The sequence below is a fragment of the Pipistrellus kuhlii genome, unplaced genomic scaffold, assembly GCF_014108245.1.
Source record: "Pipistrellus kuhlii isolate mPipKuh1 unplaced genomic scaffold, mPipKuh1.p scaffold_m20_p_14, whole genome shotgun sequence".
Lineage (NCBI taxonomy): Eukaryota > Metazoa > Chordata > Mammalia > Chiroptera > Vespertilionidae > Pipistrellus > Pipistrellus kuhlii.
The window spans coordinates 10613676-10631503 of record NW_023425449.1 but is presented as its reverse complement, the minus strand read 5'-3'; the positions used below and the strand labels follow the sequence as shown (position 1 = coordinate 10631503).

The window sequence follows — 17828 nt, the reverse complement described above, 5'->3', positions numbered from 1 at the left end:
AAAAACACCTTAAAAGAAAAACTATGATAAACTGAAAACTGGATTGTGACTAAGAGATTTTATATACATTTATTTGTAATGTCGCTAAATTCTGAGGCAGAGAATAAAATACAAAGAAATCAGGACTTAAAAGGAAACATAAAAGTGCAACATATGTACATATATATTTAGCCAATTTGCATATCTGTTTCGATTTGCAAACAAATGGAAAGCTAGTTCCACAGCTTTCATTATGAACATATTTTGAGTTCTAGTGTTCTAGTGCTCTCTGTTCTAAAATCCAGTTTTTATTGTATTTATATCAAGTAAGGTTTATTTTGTTATCTAATCTAAAAGCAGGACTCTGTGAGCTGGTACTGAAGCAGACAGATAAATCAGGCATTTTAAAACAGCTCTTTAAGGGAGGAAAGAGACACAACAAAGGGAGGATAATGCCTCCTCAATCTTAGATATGTAAATACAAAAAAAGCAAATAGCAAGAAGCAACAAGAATCATAGAAATGCCAATTCTATTCTAAACTAAAAGCTGTAATTCAAGCAACAATTCAATTAGCAGTAGCTTAGAAGTCTTTGTTCTAAAAAAGTAGAACCGTTAGTTCTTTCATTATAGTTTTCTAACTATGCCCAATGAACAATTATCAGTCTTCATATTCTTTTTTAATAGCCCAAGAACATTTTCTTTAATATATTTTATTGATTTTTCACAGAGAGGAAGAGAGAGGGATAGAGAGTTAGAAACATCGATGAGAGAGAGTCATCGATGAGCTGCCTCTTGCACACCCCCTACTGGGGATGTACCCACAACCAATATACATGCCCTTGACCGGAATTGAACCTGGGACCTTTCAGTCCAACGCTCTATCGACTGAGCCAAACCGGTGCCGGCCCAAGGACATTTTTTATACATAACAGAATACATTAACAAAAGAGGCCTTCAAACATACTGCTGAAAGCTTCAATATAGTTTAGGAGCCAAATTTCAATTTACATAATATTAACACTCATAAAACATTTATGACACCCAGTACCATCGTGTTCAGCTGTTAAGCCAGAAATACTCCATCTGTCTTGCCTCTGGAGAATTACTGACATGGCTGAAATTGTTATGACAATCCTACAGAGCCCCTACAAGGGCTACACATAAAATGAAATAAATATGAACTACAATACAATTGTGATAACATGGCAAGCTTACAGAACTGAATTTTCCACTATCGTAATAGCACTAAAAAATTACAATGACCATTAAATATCAGAGTTATTTTTCCCTGCTAACTACTGAACAGAAAAAGTTCTCTGACTATATTTTTGATGAACAGATTATCCTTGAAATAAACTCCAGGGGAAGTTGAAAAGTGAACAAAATAAACCCCTCAAGTTCATTTGCCACACATATTAACAACAAGCAAAATACTTAAAAAAAAAAAAAAAAAAAAAAAAAAAAAAAAAAACCCACACAAAATTATCCTAAAAACAAATAAATATAAGATCAAATTAATAATTTCAAAAGTTCTATTTGGTTTGTGACTAAACTTGAAAGTACTAAAATAAACCAAACAGACTCATCAATACTGACTTACCATGCGGAATTTGAAAAAAGCACTTCAAGTTTTAAGCTGAATGTTTCGTTCTCTCCTCTATTCCAGGACTATAAATAAAAAGAGGAAAGGGGCTTTTGCAAAAAGAAACAAACAAAAACGAAACAAAACCGCCAGCCAAAACTAGCCCCACAAGGAAACCTTTCTTCTCTCTGAACATGTCACTGGAGTTGGTCCTATGTTGGGATGAGGTTTCTATAGCAGGGACCTCCCTTATCTTTCTTTCTTTAGTCATTTCCATGTTTTACCGCACATTGCTGTGTGTTCCTAAGAAGTCAGGTTGAGTCACGGGTAGCTTTAGGATGCAGTATCCTGACTACAGTATGCAGTCAGTTCAAATGAACGTGGCAGTTGAAAGGATTACAATATGTGAAAACGCAAAGAGAAAACGATGTACAGACCTCACTGCCTTGCACTAAGAGGACAATTTGGAGAAACTGAGAAACACTGAAGCCAGGAAACAGGCATGTGCCGCACCTTCCACGGGCTCCTTCAATGCACCAGCTCTGGCTGGTTTTCCACGAAGGGCAGCACCCCGCTCACATAGTAGGCAATACCGAGAGACAGCAGAGCAATGACAAAGATCAAGAGCAAAACCCTCCAGAAGCCCAGATCCTCTACAAACTCCTGCCACGTGGTTCGGAAGCTGGACAGGACGCCTTCACCTTGCTGTAGGTTGGGGTTGAGGAGGGAATGGCTTTCCATGGCGCTGTGAAGACAGAGAAAAAAGAAATAGGCGTGAAACGACACATTTCACCCATTTCAAAAACATAAAAGTAATAGAAACCATTATTTAGAAAAGAACAACTTCACAACACAATTCTCACAAGCAGAAAACTGATGTATGTACGTACACATCTCACACACCCATGTACTGATTTATGTATTTGGACAAGCTACCTTGAACTCTAAGTTGCTAAACTACAATAATTATGCTTCCTGGATTTGTATCTAGCAGAGTCCAAGTTAAAAGTCCTTTTCTAATAAAAAGTCCCAAGCAGGGGTCTTTAAGTAGATCAAAAGAGTTGTTTCCATTAGATACTAAACCAAATTTATTTTAAATTTAGAAGAATTCAAAACGAAGATTCATAATTTGAGAATTTGTGTTAATGAAAATAAGCAAAGATGGGAAAATCTAAAAAATCATTTAATACAGTGTGTGAAACTTCAAGTTAAAAGAGAATTATTATTTACTTTAATAATCTGATCAATGAAGGAATTTTTTCTTTTATCTGTAATTCTCTAATAATAGAAACTTACTTTTCAATCTGTTACTGCTAATTGAACAAATCTACTCATTAGGAATTCTTTTTTAATAGTTTCCTCCCACTGGTTTTAGTTTTACAATAATCCTATATAATAAAAGGCTAATATGCAAATCAATTGAAGGTGGCAGAACGACCAGCCGCTATGACACATACTGACCAACAGGGGGCCGACACAACTCAGGAGCTGCCCCCTGGTGGTTAGTGTGCTCTCACAGGGGGGGGGGGGGGGGGGGGGGGGGAGGTGCCGCTCAGCCAGAGCCCTGAGCTGGTTCATGGCTGGTGAGCACAGTGGTGATGGCAGGAGCCTCTCCCACTACCTGGCATGCTAAGGATGTCCGATTGACACGACTATTATAAGCCGTCAGTCAGACATCCCCTAAGGGCTCCCAGACTGTGAGAGGGTGTAGGCTGGGCTGAGGGACCTCCCCCGCACCCCCGCATGAATTTCATGCACCAGGCCTCTAGTACAAAATAAGATTATTTCTCTTCTGCATAATGGCTGAACCCAGTTGAAACAAGGTAGTACAAACACCATAAAAGCATTGACTCTGGCTTTTAGAACTCTATCAAGGAGAAATATGACTGCTATAAACAGAAAACAGTATATCTGACTTCCGTACCTGAACGCCCGCACTATGATGAGTTCAAAGCTCAAAGGGATTAGCATCCACAATTATGTCACAACACGAGGCTGAACAGCAGGCTATCATTTAGATTAAAGCCACAATGACCATAATCATATGTTTCAACTATCTATTGCTTAGAAAAATCATTACTACCCCCTCTAAACCCTTTCATATTCTTCCAACCACCTGGGTACAAAACAATGCAAACAACATAAAACAGTGTCTTCAAGTCTGGTTCACTATATAAAATTAGCAGGTTTTTTTTTTTTTGTTTTTAATCTACAGCTTCATTTTACTTCTTGACACTGTCAACCAGAGTCCTGCAGCCTTTCCTACTAGAGGCCTTCTCTCATCACGGGAAGTTGACTCCCTACTGAGCCAGTGTGCTTGACATTCACAATTTTTCATATTAAAAGATGTTTATTCTCTGATTCCAAGAAGACATTTTTAGTAGGAATTTACAATACAAAAATCTAGGAAAACTGAAGCAAGTTAAAAATAAGATTAGAATGCTAAGAAAGTTTAAATATGTAAAACCATAAAGAGATAAAGAAGGTCAGAAGTTAATGTTGACATAAAATTTACTGATTATACCTGAGCTGATTTGCTCTCATACTCCAAGAATTCATTGAGCCTTCTCCTGGAGCTCATTACACTCTGCCCATCAGAATTTTCTAGTGACTCTATTCAACGAAATGTTTCTACTGTCTTTGGAATACCCACTTCTAGCATGTCTGTGTGTGTGCATGTGAATTTTTGGGTACATTTGTCACCTACACTGTCTTAGTCAACCTGTACTACCAAAAAGGAACTTTTCTTTGAGACTTAGTTCTACTGTAGTCTAACACTAGGTGTTAAAGGACAATATACCTTCAACAGTCCTAAGCTTCAGAGTGAAATTAATGGTCCAAATGAATATAATACCAGCCAGCACATGAATAGGGAGGAAAACAATCATATGGACAAAGGAACTGCAGGGTGAACTATGCAAAATAGAGAGGATTCCACGTAGAACTCAAAGAAACAATGATTCGGATGGTCCAGGTCCGTGGTCAGCAAACTGCGGCTCATGAGGCACATGCAACTCTTTGGCCCCTTGAGTGTGGCTCTTCTACAAAATATCATGGCCTGGGCAAGTCTCTTTTGAAGAAGTGGCATTAGAAGAAGTTTAAGTTTAAAAAATTTGGCTCTCAAAAGAAATTTCAATCATTGTGCTGGTGATATTTGGCTCTGTTGACTAGTGAGTATGCCAACCACTGGTCTAAGTGGTCTATATCATACTAAATCCACATCTGATCACTCAGCTACTGGGTCAATACCTGATAAGGGCCCGTAAAATACATTCCACTGAACATTTTAGGGGGAGACTATCATAAGCCCCTAGTCCTTCTTACCTGGTAATATCTAGAAGGCTTACACTCCCCGGTGGTCAATGAAACTACGTGCTAGCACAAAAACATCTGGCTCACTGACTATCTGTTGAGCCAGTGAGGCCAGGAGAAAAAATGGTTTGTTACCTTTTCAGCGCCCCCTGAACTGTGTTCTGAGCTGCTTCTGGATGAGAGATTCTGAGAGACTGAAGACCCAGTCAGTCACTGCCTTTGCTTCAATTACTCACAGGAGCCCAAGTTTTATTTGTTCCAACTCATGGAAAAGTCACTTTCACTTTCACATTATAGAATTGTGTACATGTTAAATTTATCTCCTTTCCTTCTGCTTTCCTTTTCCTCAGCAGCCCACTTTCCTGCCCTTAAAACTACCTTTTGGTCTTTTCTAGTACTGTCCAAGTTCTTAGCCTTACTTACTCTTCTCTCCCTTTCTGACACCCCATTCCTTCTGTGGCTGTTCTAAAACCCTCAAACCCCGCTCGCTCCCTTCACCTTCAGTTCTAGCCACCTCTGCTCCCTGGCACTGCGCTGCAGCAGGTTCCCTTGCACAGAAAGTTATTGCCTGGGACACACAGTGCTTTCTGTTAACAGCTTCTCAACTGCTATCGGGAGCCACAGGGACGCATAGAGAATTCAAAGGAAGTATCAAAGCTCTGTACTTGAAAGCAAATAAATAGAAAACTTACAAAGTTGTCATAAAGATCCAGGGACTTAAAGTGACTTGCCCATTAAAAAATTGTATCTTCAGTACCTTTCACTCTCAGCTGTCTGCATGGTCTCCAGTTTTGAATGGGTTCCTCTGTTAAATCCTTTTACTTCCTGTTCTTCCAAAGACTCCAGCAATCGGATGACATCTTTATTCACTCCCCTGCGCTTTGCCAGAACTAAGGGTGTAGCACCTTGATGATTGCTTAAAAAAAAAAACAAAAAAAAAGAGGTCATCACAGTAGTTGTATTACATTGCTAGTACCTACTTGTGTAGATAAGCCCAATTAAGCCAAAATGAAAACCCAGAGCAGAACCAATGATCAAGCTGAAGCCTGAATTCTTAGTTAGGGAAAAGGAAAAGAGAAGTATAGGCAAAAGAGCGAATAAATGAGAATAAATAAGAAAAAGAGAACATTCTCCCAGAAATTGGCTGGAAAATCTAATTCTATATTCATTTTTATTTAACATTTACATTTTATAAGAAAAAATGTTTATATTCTTTAAAAAGTCTAAAAATTAGCTTGGCGGGCATGGCTCAGTGGTTGAATGTTGACCTATGAACCAGGTCACTGGTTCAATTCCTGGTCAGGACACATGCCCAGATTGCGGGCTTGATCCCCACTGTGGGGCATGCAGGATCAACGATTCTCTGATATCACTGATGTCTCTATCTCTTTCTCACTCTCTCTTCCTCTCTGAAATCAATTTATATATGTATTTTAAGTCTAAGAATTCAAAAAAAAAATCCCAAAAGCAACCAAAATACACTGCTTCGGTTTACCTAGCTATTTACTAGTAACACTGACAATAGGAAGAGCCCGAATAACTGAATCCTGTAGTCAATTCCCACCATATACTATCTTTATAGTAGCAGAACCACTTACTGTCTTATTCATATTTAGAGACATTAAAGTACCAATAAATTAGGGCAACATGTAACTCTGGTCAAGCTCAGCTTTAAAGGTGGCCAGACATCTTTCACACTCAAGAAAGAAAGTATCTCTACAACAAATAAAGAGAACCACTTCTCCAAATGGTTCAGTATAAAAAGGACTCCGAGCCTCACAGAGATTATGAAGCTGGCACAGAACGTTATATGATAGAAGCCAAACAAGTTTTGGAAACAGGTGGTACTAGGTTCAAATTCTAGCTATGTGACCTTTGTCAAGTCATTTAACCTTTCTTGTCACAACTATTTTATCTGTCAAATGAAAATAATACCTACTACATTCCTTTTGAGCTAACTTAAGTAAACAGAGTGCCCAGCCCATAATAGATTTTTCAACCAATTTCAGGTCTTCTTTTTTTTTCTTGCATTACAACGCACAATTAATAGCAGAACCTAGCCACTATTTTCCTAGAAGAATGCATACTGCTTCAGCATAAATCTAAAAGTCAACCCCTTGTCCCCTCATCCCCCTAACAAGACTCCATTGTTCTCAGTGCCCTTCTGAACGTATCCCTACAGCTGATCAATGAGGAAGCAAAACCAAAAGACTCCAAGATTAGCCCACTGGGTGGAGACAAATGGGGAGAAATGACTAGACTTCAAAAACCACAGAGAACTTACCAAATATCAATTTTGAGTCCATTGGAGACTAAGAATTGAATAGTGTCCACATGACCACAGAGATGAAGAGCTGTGTTCCCCTGGTAATCCGTGGCCAGAAGATCAGCCCCAAATTTATGCAGCAGCTGGCAGATGTCCACGTTCCCGCGGGCTGCGGCAAGGTGAAGGCCTGTTCTGCCCCTGCTGTCACGGATGTTGGGGTCAAAACCACTTTCCAGAAGCCGCTTGGAATAGTTAAAGTCTCCGTCAATGCAGGCTTGTAGCAAGGGCACATTAGTCTGAGAAGAGTCGTTTACAAAAACGTAGGACATGGTTCCGATGTGGTGGATGCCTGTGAAGAAATAGGAGGTAAGCCTCAGCAAAGCCAAACTGAATCAGGACAATGAAGCCATTTAGAAAAGCACTTTCTGTTATCCTTCTTGGCCTCCTGCCTCCAGTGAATTACCTCTCCAAACAGAAACTACAACCAAGTTATCAATTACACTTTATTTTCCATTAAAATGTCTCATTTCCTTCATATCTGCTGGGTCAAATTTACAATTAAATTACTATAAAGCTTTATTTTGCCTTTCACCGTGTAAAAAAGATTAAGCTATTTTTAAAGTTAAGCAAGATATAACTGCTTAGATTTAAGTCTAGAAAATGAAGATACATGTAGAAAGATGCCTTTAGAAAACAAAGATACCCATCCTTAGATTTCACTCACACACACACACACACACACACACACACACACACTCCTCAGATTCTTATTTAAAACAAAGTAATTCCTTCATATATTTGCTTCTTATTGTATTTGCAATATTCTATATGGTAAACAGAACTACTACTCAAAAGTTAACTAATTAGCATTAAAAAAAACACAGTAAAATCAATACCCAATAAGTTCCTGCTAACTGTTGTTTATAGTACAAACTTCTAATTTTAATAGAAAGAGAAAAGCTAAGGAAAGCAGCTAACTCAATTTAAAAATTGGAAATGTCATAAATCATTTCAGATTGTCCATCTTTTTTACAGTTTTGAACCTTTTCTCCTGTGTTCTATGGTTATCTGACTTTATCCCTGGCTGGTGTGGTCCATTGGTTGGGCGTTGTCCTATGAACTGGAAGGTTTTGTTGGCTCCATCCCTGGTCAGGCATTTGGGCTCAGACCCCAGAAGGGGGAGTGCAGGAAGCAGCTGATCAATGCTTTGCTCTCACATAGATGTTTCTTTCTCTCCCCCTTCCTCTCTAAATTTTTTTTACAAAGCCCTAGCTGGTATGGATAAGTGGATAGAGCATCAGCCAGCAACTAAAGGGTCCTGGGTTCAATTCCAGTCAAGGATAAATGCCCAGATTGAGTGCTCGATCCCCAATAGGGGACATGCAGGAGGCAGCCTATCAATGATTCTCTCTCAACACTGATGTTTCAATCTCTCTCCTTCTCCTTTCCTCTCTAAAATCAATAATTAATAAATAAATATGTAATTAATAAATATTTTAAAGGCTTAATTAATTAATATCTGACTTTACCAAACTCCCATTGTCTGAAGACTGAGATGAGGAAAAGCAGGTCTGTCCAGGAATAAAGAGGTAGGACAAAGGCAGCAATCCCATCTGTGTCCTCCCTAATATTTCATCCACCTGAGTAGTGCAGCTTCACCAGTCAGTTTGTCTACATCTCTTTCATTGATACTTCCCTACCCCAGTGGTTTCCCTCCCCCACCTTTCTCTTTCTCTCTTTCTCTCTCCATCTCTCTATCTCGGTGTCTCCCTCTTAACCCCCTCGTGGTCTATGTAAGAATAAGTTAAAGCCTGACTAATCTTTATTAAAGAAACTGAAAACAAACCAAAACAAGAAAACACAAACCAAACAAGAAAACCAAAGAGATGACTCCCACTCTAAGGTTACTGAAGCTCAGTCAGAGATGAGCTTGGCTTGTTACTCATCAGCCAGAGACTTTCTTTCTGGAACACGAATGGAAACGGATGCAAGACCAATCTATTCTTGTGCCCAACCTCCCACCTCCAGGAATCAGCGGAGCACGGCTGTGGTTTGATGAGATTCTTGGCTCCGACACCTTTGAGCCGGGTCTCCCAGCAGAGACACAGCCCCTCTAGTCCCTGGCTTGCTTACACTGGAGCTCTGCTGCTGCCACAGGTGCTTTATGCAAAGGGAAAGCATTAACAGATGCTCCGGGCCTGTGCTGAGTCAGGCACTGCCCTAGAGCTTCTTACTGAATTTTATTTAATGTTCCAACAGCTCCATGAAGATTCATTGTACCCAGATTTTAGTAAAGAGTCAATGAAGGATGTTAAGCCAAGAAAATGGCATGATCATTCATTATATTAGTCTTTCATAAAGATTACTTAGTTGGCAATATGGAGGACTTAGATTGGAGGGGATCAAAATTGGAGACAGGGAAATCAATCAATAGGTCGTTGCAGAAAGCCAGACAAGAAATGATGAGAGCCTGATCTAACGCAGTGGCAGAGAGAAGGGGGAATACTGGAGAGGAACATATAAGATAAAATTAGCACAACTTAATGACCCATTGGATATAAAAAGTGAGAAGTTGTTAAAGATAATCCTAAATAAGGGGGAAACCTGCTTATGATTAAGAATTATAGAGACCAAGATAAAATAAACTTCATATTATGACATTATATAATGCTTTTAAAAGAAACTAACCCAAAGAGAATTACTCAATAAAATTGTCAAGAATCTTCTTTTTGAGGATAACTTCCCTCTTTCCCCCTACAGCATTCATTGGATTGGATCATTAAAAAAGACAAATCTATCACAAACTTGGGGGAGGGGGCAGGGAGAGAGAAACAACATAAGTGCTTTTCAAGATGTAATGTGTTTTTGGTTAAATTATGTATGAATAGATGCTGAAAAACAATTCACTTGGTGTTTTTTGTTAGAATTCTTGTGGTTTGCAGACTGGGATTCTTTTGAGTGTTGGCTCAGTTAATAAAAGAAAAGAAAAGAGAAGCTTTTCTGGTTTATGTTTTTGAGAAAGAATAAGAGTGATGTATCTTGTGAGTTCCTTTGTGCCCTTGAGAAACTGCTAGCCTTACCCCAAATTTAATAAGCTCAGTGACAGATAACATTTCTCATGTTGATCACAGAACTGACTCTGTCTTAAAGCAAGGCCACAATAGAAAATATTAGTGCAAGCCTTAAGATGAGATCTTTTTCCAGCGGTCACCTGGCAGCTCTCTGCATTCCTAAGAAGGCTCAACAGGATATCCAGAATGAACCGGAGAGGATCCACAGTAAATAGAAGATTCAGTTATAACAAAGGTGTGGTGTGAAAAAGACCTTGCTGCTCCCTTACAACACAGACAAGCTAGCGCGGCCTGTAGGTATTCCCCAGAGAATCTAGGGGTGATGAGGCTTGTAAAGTACCTGACGGGTAATAAAGCAGTGAAAAGGAAGAACAAACAGGCTCTGTTGCTCACAAATAAGAAAAAATGTCAGAAAGATAAAACAAAAAGAATCAAATCATGTGTCATCAGCAGAGAAAAAACTGCGCTCCCAAAATTAACTCTCTGTCACCAGCATTCCGAATGCCGATTTTTCATGTCAGTGGTGGCTAGCTGGCCTCCTGTCTTCCCACTCTTCTTTTCTTCCCTCTCTTCCAGCTCAGATCCATCTGCGGTCTCCCCCACATGGCTGCTCCACCTTCACGCTTTCGCTGGCGCCAGTCGGGGTCCCTGTGGCACCCGGAGAGAGATTTCGAGAGAGCCGTCTGCCCCCTGTGCTCTTGTTCTTGAGGTTCTGTGCAGAGGGGGCAGTGTGGCCCATAGAAAACCAACATAGCTTTGTTAAGCAAACATTTACTGTGTGCCCGAAATGTGCCAGTGCCATGCTAAGTGGTGGGGTTTAAAGTCCAAATCCCAAATGCCCAGCTCTGGCTGAAATGCAGGTTAACCTTTCACTGGTCATTCATGTTCACTGTCATCAAACCCCTCTGAACTAACCCGGACAGAGAAATAATTAGCGGTGCTCGGTGAAGCTCCGATTACAATAGGTAAGTCAGGTTCTATCATAAAGGCTCTCAGGGCTGGCTGGAAGTGAAGGGGGGGGGGGGGGGGGGCTGACAAACCATATGTGAGTTCTAGTCCCACAACAGTGTCAACAAATAACCTGGCGACTGAGAACACAGGACACATCTGCCCTCCTCAGCCGTTCCCTAGTTCCCTGCGATTCTCTAGGACAGCTTGGACAAGCTTCCTCTCTCAGGGCCACTGCATCGATTTCCTTAAACAAATACTCACTCACCTAAAGCCCAGCATTGTCCTTCCGTGCCCTGGCCCTGGAGCTGAGTCTCTATGACGACAGCCTCTCTCGAATACAAACCTGGCTTTAATTTTCATGTTAAAATGGTGCAGGGTGGGTTCCTCTGAAGACTGCAGGGTTCACGTTATGAGAAGAATAAGTTTTGCTTCTTTTTTTTAAAATATATTTTATTGATTTTGTACAAAGAGGAAGGGAGAGAGATAGTTAGAAACATCGATGAGAGAGAGTCATCGATCAGCTGCCTCTTGCACACCCCTCACTGGGGATATGCCCGCAACCAAGGTACATGCCCTTGACCGGAATCAAACCCGGGACCCTTCAGTCCCCAAGCTGACGCTCTATCCATTGAGCCAAACCGGTTCCAGCAAGTTTTGCTTCTTGTTTGGAGATAGAATTAAGTTATAAAGCCACCCCTGCCCATAATCTTCATGTTCCCTTAATCCACAGGAAGACATGCCTACCCTTTTCTTTTGATCTGACCCGGCCCCATGAGAAAATAAACTTGGTCAAATTACAGACTTATGTGATGGCAAACAATACTGTACAATACATTAGATCTAATTCCTAGAAACCTGCCAAGAAAATGTCCATGACCCCAATTAGATCTTAACCACTAGAAATCTATTCATAGCTTCCTCAAGAAGTTATGGAAGTGAATAAAATCAGGAAGATTGACTAAATTATCATAGATCATATAGCTACAATTCCAATTTTTAACCTTTGAGTTATCTAACTAAAATAAAGACACAATATGTGAGTATTTGAGTTCCTGATGTAAAAAAAAAAAAAAAAAAAAAAAAAAAAAAAAAGGTAGGCCTCTTTCTGAAAGCCTGGTACTAAGTAAATTTAAAAAGGAATTGAGAATACTATCTTTTCAGGATATGCCAGTACTATGAAGAACATCTGAAGAAGGAAGTATATAAGTAGAATCTCCTAAGTTTTACTTCCAAGGCTCAAGAAGAATTACTAGATGTTCAAGAGGAGTAATATTTAGATAGAGCTGGATCCACCATGACAGATACATTTTTACTTTATTTTTAAATTTGTGGAGAATTCACATTTTGTCTTATTTCCAACAGTTTAATCTAATTTAACTGGGTCTAAAATTCTTTATGCAGTAAAGGTGTGAAATGTGTGAATTAAAGTATGCTTCTTTAAGGAAGGCCAGTTCGTTATGTTTAAGTTCATGTAATAATTAAAAGTAGGCTAATCACATATTACTTAGTAGAGTTTCTTAGAAATCAAAGCTTAATAAAAAGGGGGGGAAAGAATGTGTATATCTGCTACTACTATGCAGACAACTGTTTAGCAACATCTGAGATACATAATAGTTAACATTTATTAAATTATTATACTCCAGGTACTATTTAAGTGTTTTTTCTTGTAATCATTAGTATAATCCTCATAAAAATCTGTAAGGTAAGTACTATCATTATCCTCATTTTATGGGTAAAAAAATTAAGTCACTTAGTTTGTTTTTATAAGGTTCTTTTTAATATAATAAATCAGTTTAACAAACCTTTCTATCTAAGATTACATAAGGAGAAACATTAGTTCTAATCCACAAATTCTGAATTAATTCCTTACAATTATTTTACTGAAAATAAACTTCTTTTTAAACTGTGGAAAAACAATATCTGGAAATGTTTCTTACTTTATAGTAGGGGTGTCGAACTCAATCAGAGAAGGGGCCAAAATCTAAAATCCAGCCTAAATCGAGGGCCGAATGGTTTACTGAACAGTCATAAACTGTCATTGTGATGGAAACGCAGCGGAGTGCAGTGATGACAGCGCGTTGCGGGCCACATTGCAAGGCCTGGCGGGACGGATTTGGCCCGCGGGCCTTGTGTTTGACACATGTGCTTTATAGGAAACATCAGTACAGCTCATATATCCTGAATCAACTCTTTGCAATCATCTCACATAAATAGAATTTTTTAAATGTGAAAAAACAATAAAATATTTGGAAATGTTTCCTACTTTACAAGAAGTGACTAAATTCCTGGACTCATTATTTTCAAGTATTTCTTATTCACTGAAGGAGCGAGAAAACACCTAAAATTTTCTTTCTCCATCAGAAAATTTTAAAAAATCAAAAAGGATTTCTGATATGCACTTCCTGCAATATTTATATTGCTTTACTATTCGTTTACATTATTAAAATGTAGTTGCAATTCAAGATTTAAAAATATATTGGCTTAAAATAAATCAAAATTAAATTTTCACAAAGGGAATATTGGTCATCTTGGATATTTTAATTTCACTTTAATACCTTTCAGTATTTTCCAAAATCTTTACTGTGTAATTTTACCATATTTAAAATTCTTAGTAAGAGACTTCTTCCATTGAAAGTTTTGTTTGTAACTTGTCCTATCAAATAAAAAGGGAATATGCTAATTGACCATCATGCCCTCACAAGGATGGCAGCACCCACAGCCAATAAGGAAAGAATATGCTGACTGCCAAAGATGGTGGCGCCCAGTCCCCTCAGCCCTGCTGAGGCAGCAGTCTCATGGCACAGCCCACGCACCTGCCTCCGGAGTCCCCAGTCCTCTTAATCCCCCAGCTGCCCAGGTCCGGCCCAAGACACAGGCAAGCCTTGGATGGCGGCTGCCCAGCCACCCAGGGCCACCCGAGGTTCAGGTAACCAGGGCCAGCCGAGGCTTGCACTGTCGGCAGTGGCAGCAGCGGAGGTGTGATGGGGCGTCACCTTCCCCTGACAGCCAGGTCGCTTCCCGCCCCTGAGGACTCCAGGACTGTGAGAGGGGGCAGGCCGGGCTGAGGGACCCCCCCTCCAGTGTATGAATTGTCATGCACTGGGCCTCTAGTAATTATGTAATAAAGACATTAAATTAAGCAATGGGAGGTCAATCTGCACATAAAATGCATCTTTAAAAGCTTATTTGATTTTTTAAAAGAAAATATGTTTTTTCCCTACAGTAACACTTTATTTATATGGCCTAATGGTGCCACCTTGTGGTCTACCTGGACTTCAAGTGCAACTTGAGCATCTAGTAAAGGTAGGGAGCAAGAAGAGTGCCACGAAAGTTTCTCTAATTTCAGTTACTTATCGTTACAATCCTCACTAATTCTGAATTTGTGAAAATTTAGAGTTGGGATGAAGTTAAATTTTCCTTTTAAAAAGTTTACCAAACAAATTAATGTCCTAAATATGGTTCCAGGCCGATTCCAAAATCTAAACCTCAGTGACCCCACTTCAGCAGATTTCATTTGCACAGATTAAAGTGTTACAAAAATGGCATTCTTCTTATTTGGTTTTACTTAAAAATATAGGAATTACAACTTTTGCAAAGAATTCCTTATTTTCTAAATAGTCCACAAAATGTACACCATGTTTCACCTAAAACAGTTTGAAGGCACACAGGATTGCGGTCGGAGGCGAAACTTAAATATTTCCATGAAAATTCAGAGGTGGAATGGTCAACTAGGATCTTCTCACCCGATCCCCTTATTTTGCAGATAAGGATAACAAGAACCAGAAAGGCTGTAACTTTTTTTTTTTTTTTTTTTTTTTAACCTCACGAGAGGATATGTTTATTGATCTTGAGAGAGAGAGGAAGAGGATTGGAGGAGGGACATGATGTGAGAGACACATTGATGCCCAGAATGGCCCCTGGCTCCGGTGCCCGGGGTTAAAAAAAACACCCAGCGTTTGCCCCGGAATTAACATGCGATGCTGAGAGGCAGGTTGCTGACTCCCCAGATTTTCCAACACAGCGCCCTGCTTCCAGGACAAGTTATATCTATTCTCTCTCTCTCTCTCTCTCTCTCTATATATATATATATATATATGTATGTATGTATGTATATATCTATATATACATATACATACATACATACATACATATGCACGCACGCGGTTGGGGTTGTGTACACGTATATATGTATATGTGTACACAACCCCAACCGGCTGGGGATCGAACCTACAACCCACGTATGTGCCCCTTGGGAGGAATCAAACCCGACTGAGACCCTTCAGCACACGGGCCAATGCTCTAATCACTGAGCAACACCAGCCAGGGTGCAGAGAGACATTTCAATGAAAAAGGTAGTACCACTTGGCGATAGGAAAAGCTGACTGATATTAGGACTAAAAGTGTCACCAAAGTTAAAATGCCTAAATGACCTGTTCTAACAATGTCATGCTAAGGACTTAAAAATATATATCTATATCTATATCTATATCTATATCTATATCTATATCTATATATCCCTAATAGGTTTGGCTCAGTGGATAGAGCGTCCACCTGCAGACTGAAGGATCCCAGGTTCGATTCCAGTCAAAGGCATGTACCTTGGTTGCGGGCATATCCCCAGTGGGGGGTGTGCAAGAGGCAGCCGATCAATGATTCTCTCTCATCACTGATGTTTCTAACTCTCTATCCCTCTCCCTTCCTCTCTGTAAAAAAAAATCAATAAAATATATTTTTTAAAATTATGTGTGTCCCACGTATACAACATTATTAATTTAACATCTGTATACTCACTCTAAAAGTGATCACCCCTGGCCCTAGCTGGTGTGGCTCAGTGGTTGAGCTCGTGGACCTATGAACCAGGAGATCACAGTTCCATTCCGGTGTGGGCTCGATCCCCAGTGCGGGGTGTGCAAGAGGCAGCCGATCAATGATTCTCTCTCATCACTGATGTTTCTATCTCTTTCTCCTTCTCCCTTCCTCTCTGAAATCAATATGCATATATACACATATATGTATGTGTATATGTACCAGCATGTAATATATGCATGTGTGTATACACGCACATACGTATACATACTATACACACGTTATACATATGCTATATGTACATGTACATGTACATGTACATGTACATATACATATACATATACATATACATATACATAGAGAGAGACAGACAGACAGAATAGATATAACTTGCCTGGAAGCAGAGCGCTGTGTTGGAAAATCTGGGGAGTCAGCAACCTGCCTCTCAGCATCGCATGTTAATTACGGGGCAAACGCTGTTTTTTTAACCGGGCACCGGGGCCGGGGGCCCTTCCGGGCATCCACCCGCTCACATCCCAGCGGCCTCTGTCTGGTCCCCCGTGGGCGCCTCCGCGGCTGGAGCGCCCGCGCGGCCCAGGCCCGGACGGAGGCGGCTCGGCTCGGCCCTCCGGTCCCCGCGCCCCCGCGGCCGGCGATCGCAGCCCGACTGCCTCCCGGCCGCCCAGCCTCACCGCCGCGCACACAGGCCGCCCGGCCCCGCGGCCTCCCCGGCCTGACAGCCGCCCGGCCGCCCAGCCCCGCCGCCGGCCCCGGGGACCGGCCCGCTCCCTGCGGCCGCGGCGGAGGCGCGGGGAGCCCGGGCGGCCTCGCCCCGCAGGCCCCGCGGCCAGGCCCGGGCCGTCTAACGCCGGCGCTTCGGGGCCGGCAGGGCAGGGCAGTGGCTGCCGCCCTGGGCGGCCCAGGGTCCCTCCCCAGGTACCTGGGCACCGGCGATCAGAGGTGACAGCGGCGGCGCCCTCCCGGCGGCGATGACGGCGGGCGGAGGGGAGAGGCGGCCACCGAGACGAGGGGAGCCCGTCGGGGCCAGAGCGGCCTCACGCTGCGGCGGCCGCGCGCCCCCTGGCGGCGGAGGGCATGCACGGCGGCTCGGGCGGCTCTCCCATCAGAAACTCATTCAGTCTCTGAATTAAGCCAAGTACCTAAGGCATGGGAGAAGAAGGGGAAGGCGACCTAAAAACGTTTTCTCCCATCTGAGCCTGGGAGCATTTTGCAACTTTCACGTGCTTCCCTAAATATACATCTTACCCTCTCAGCTACATGAAGGCCTCCAAGGGAAGGCAAGGACTGTTGTATGAAGATCCATAGGCATCAATGAACAATTGCTGGCCGCTAGGGAAGTCAGCTCTATAACCCAAATAGATATATATTAGTGTTAGAAACTAAGGACGGAGTGCTCTGACTCTAAAATAGGACCTTGAGTTGTTTTTGTTTGTGTGTGTGTGGTGTTTTGTTTTTTTTTTCAAAAACAGTTTAAAATATTTACATCCCATTTTTTTAGGACTTCCAGAGTAAATGCAACATACATGTGTATAGCCAAAACTAAAAATGGGAGACTGGGGCGGGGGGGGGGCTCATTTACTGAAAACAAGTCCTACTGCCAAGAAGACTTCCCTCTGCACAGTGACTTGCCCACCCATACCACCCTCATGCCCACCCATGCCACCCTCATGCCCACCCATTCAAGGACTGTTACTCAGTCTAACAGTTTGTTCTTGAAAATGTCATGTAATTCTTTAGGATTATTGTCACATTTGAGAAAAGCCTCTATCAAATTTCTTTCATGTAAAAACGATAAGATTTCAGGGCACTCCACATTTTCTTGTGCAGTGAGTGGCTAAT

At 41.2% G+C, this 17828-nt stretch overlaps 1 protein-coding gene across 4 annotated transcripts; it reads right to left on the bottom strand.

Moving 5' to 3' along the window:
- Positions 1-1751: 1751 nt before the first annotated feature.
- On the bottom strand, positions 1752-17059 carry ANKRD46 (ankyrin repeat domain 46). Of its 4 annotated transcripts, none has more exons than XM_036436736.2 (4): positions 16909-17059; positions 7159-7489; positions 5632-5790; positions 1752-2307 (listed from the first exon to the last, which is right to left on the bottom strand). In XM_036436736.2, the coding sequence occupies exons 2-4, from the start codon at positions 7467-7469 to the stop codon at positions 2091-2093; spliced, it is 687 nt and encodes a 228-aa protein (XP_036292629.1). In that variant the 5' UTR covers positions 7470-7489; positions 16909-17059; the 3' UTR covers positions 1752-2090. The 4 variants fall into 4 exon arrangements, with proteins under 4 accessions (XP_036292629.1, XP_036292631.1, XP_036292630.1 ...); XM_036436738.2 differs by lacking the exon at positions 16909-17059 and adding an exon at positions 10327-10413; XM_036436737.1 differs by lacking the exon at positions 16909-17059 and adding an exon at positions 10352-10413.
- Positions 17060-17828: the final 769 nt, after the last annotated feature.

Coding starts and splice junctions, on each gene's coding strand:
- ANKRD46 (XM_036436736.2), bottom strand. CDS start 7,469: ATGTCCTACGTTTTTGTAAACGACTCTTCTCAGACTAATGTGCCCTTG. Junction 5,791..7,158: donor GGACTCAAAATTGATATTTG/GTAAGTTCTCTG, acceptor TTTTTTTTTAAG/CAATCATCAAGGTGCTACAC. Junction 2,308..5,631: donor CAGACAGCTGAGAGTGAAAG/GTACTGAAGATA, acceptor CTGTCTTCACAG/CGCCATGGAAAGCCATTCCC.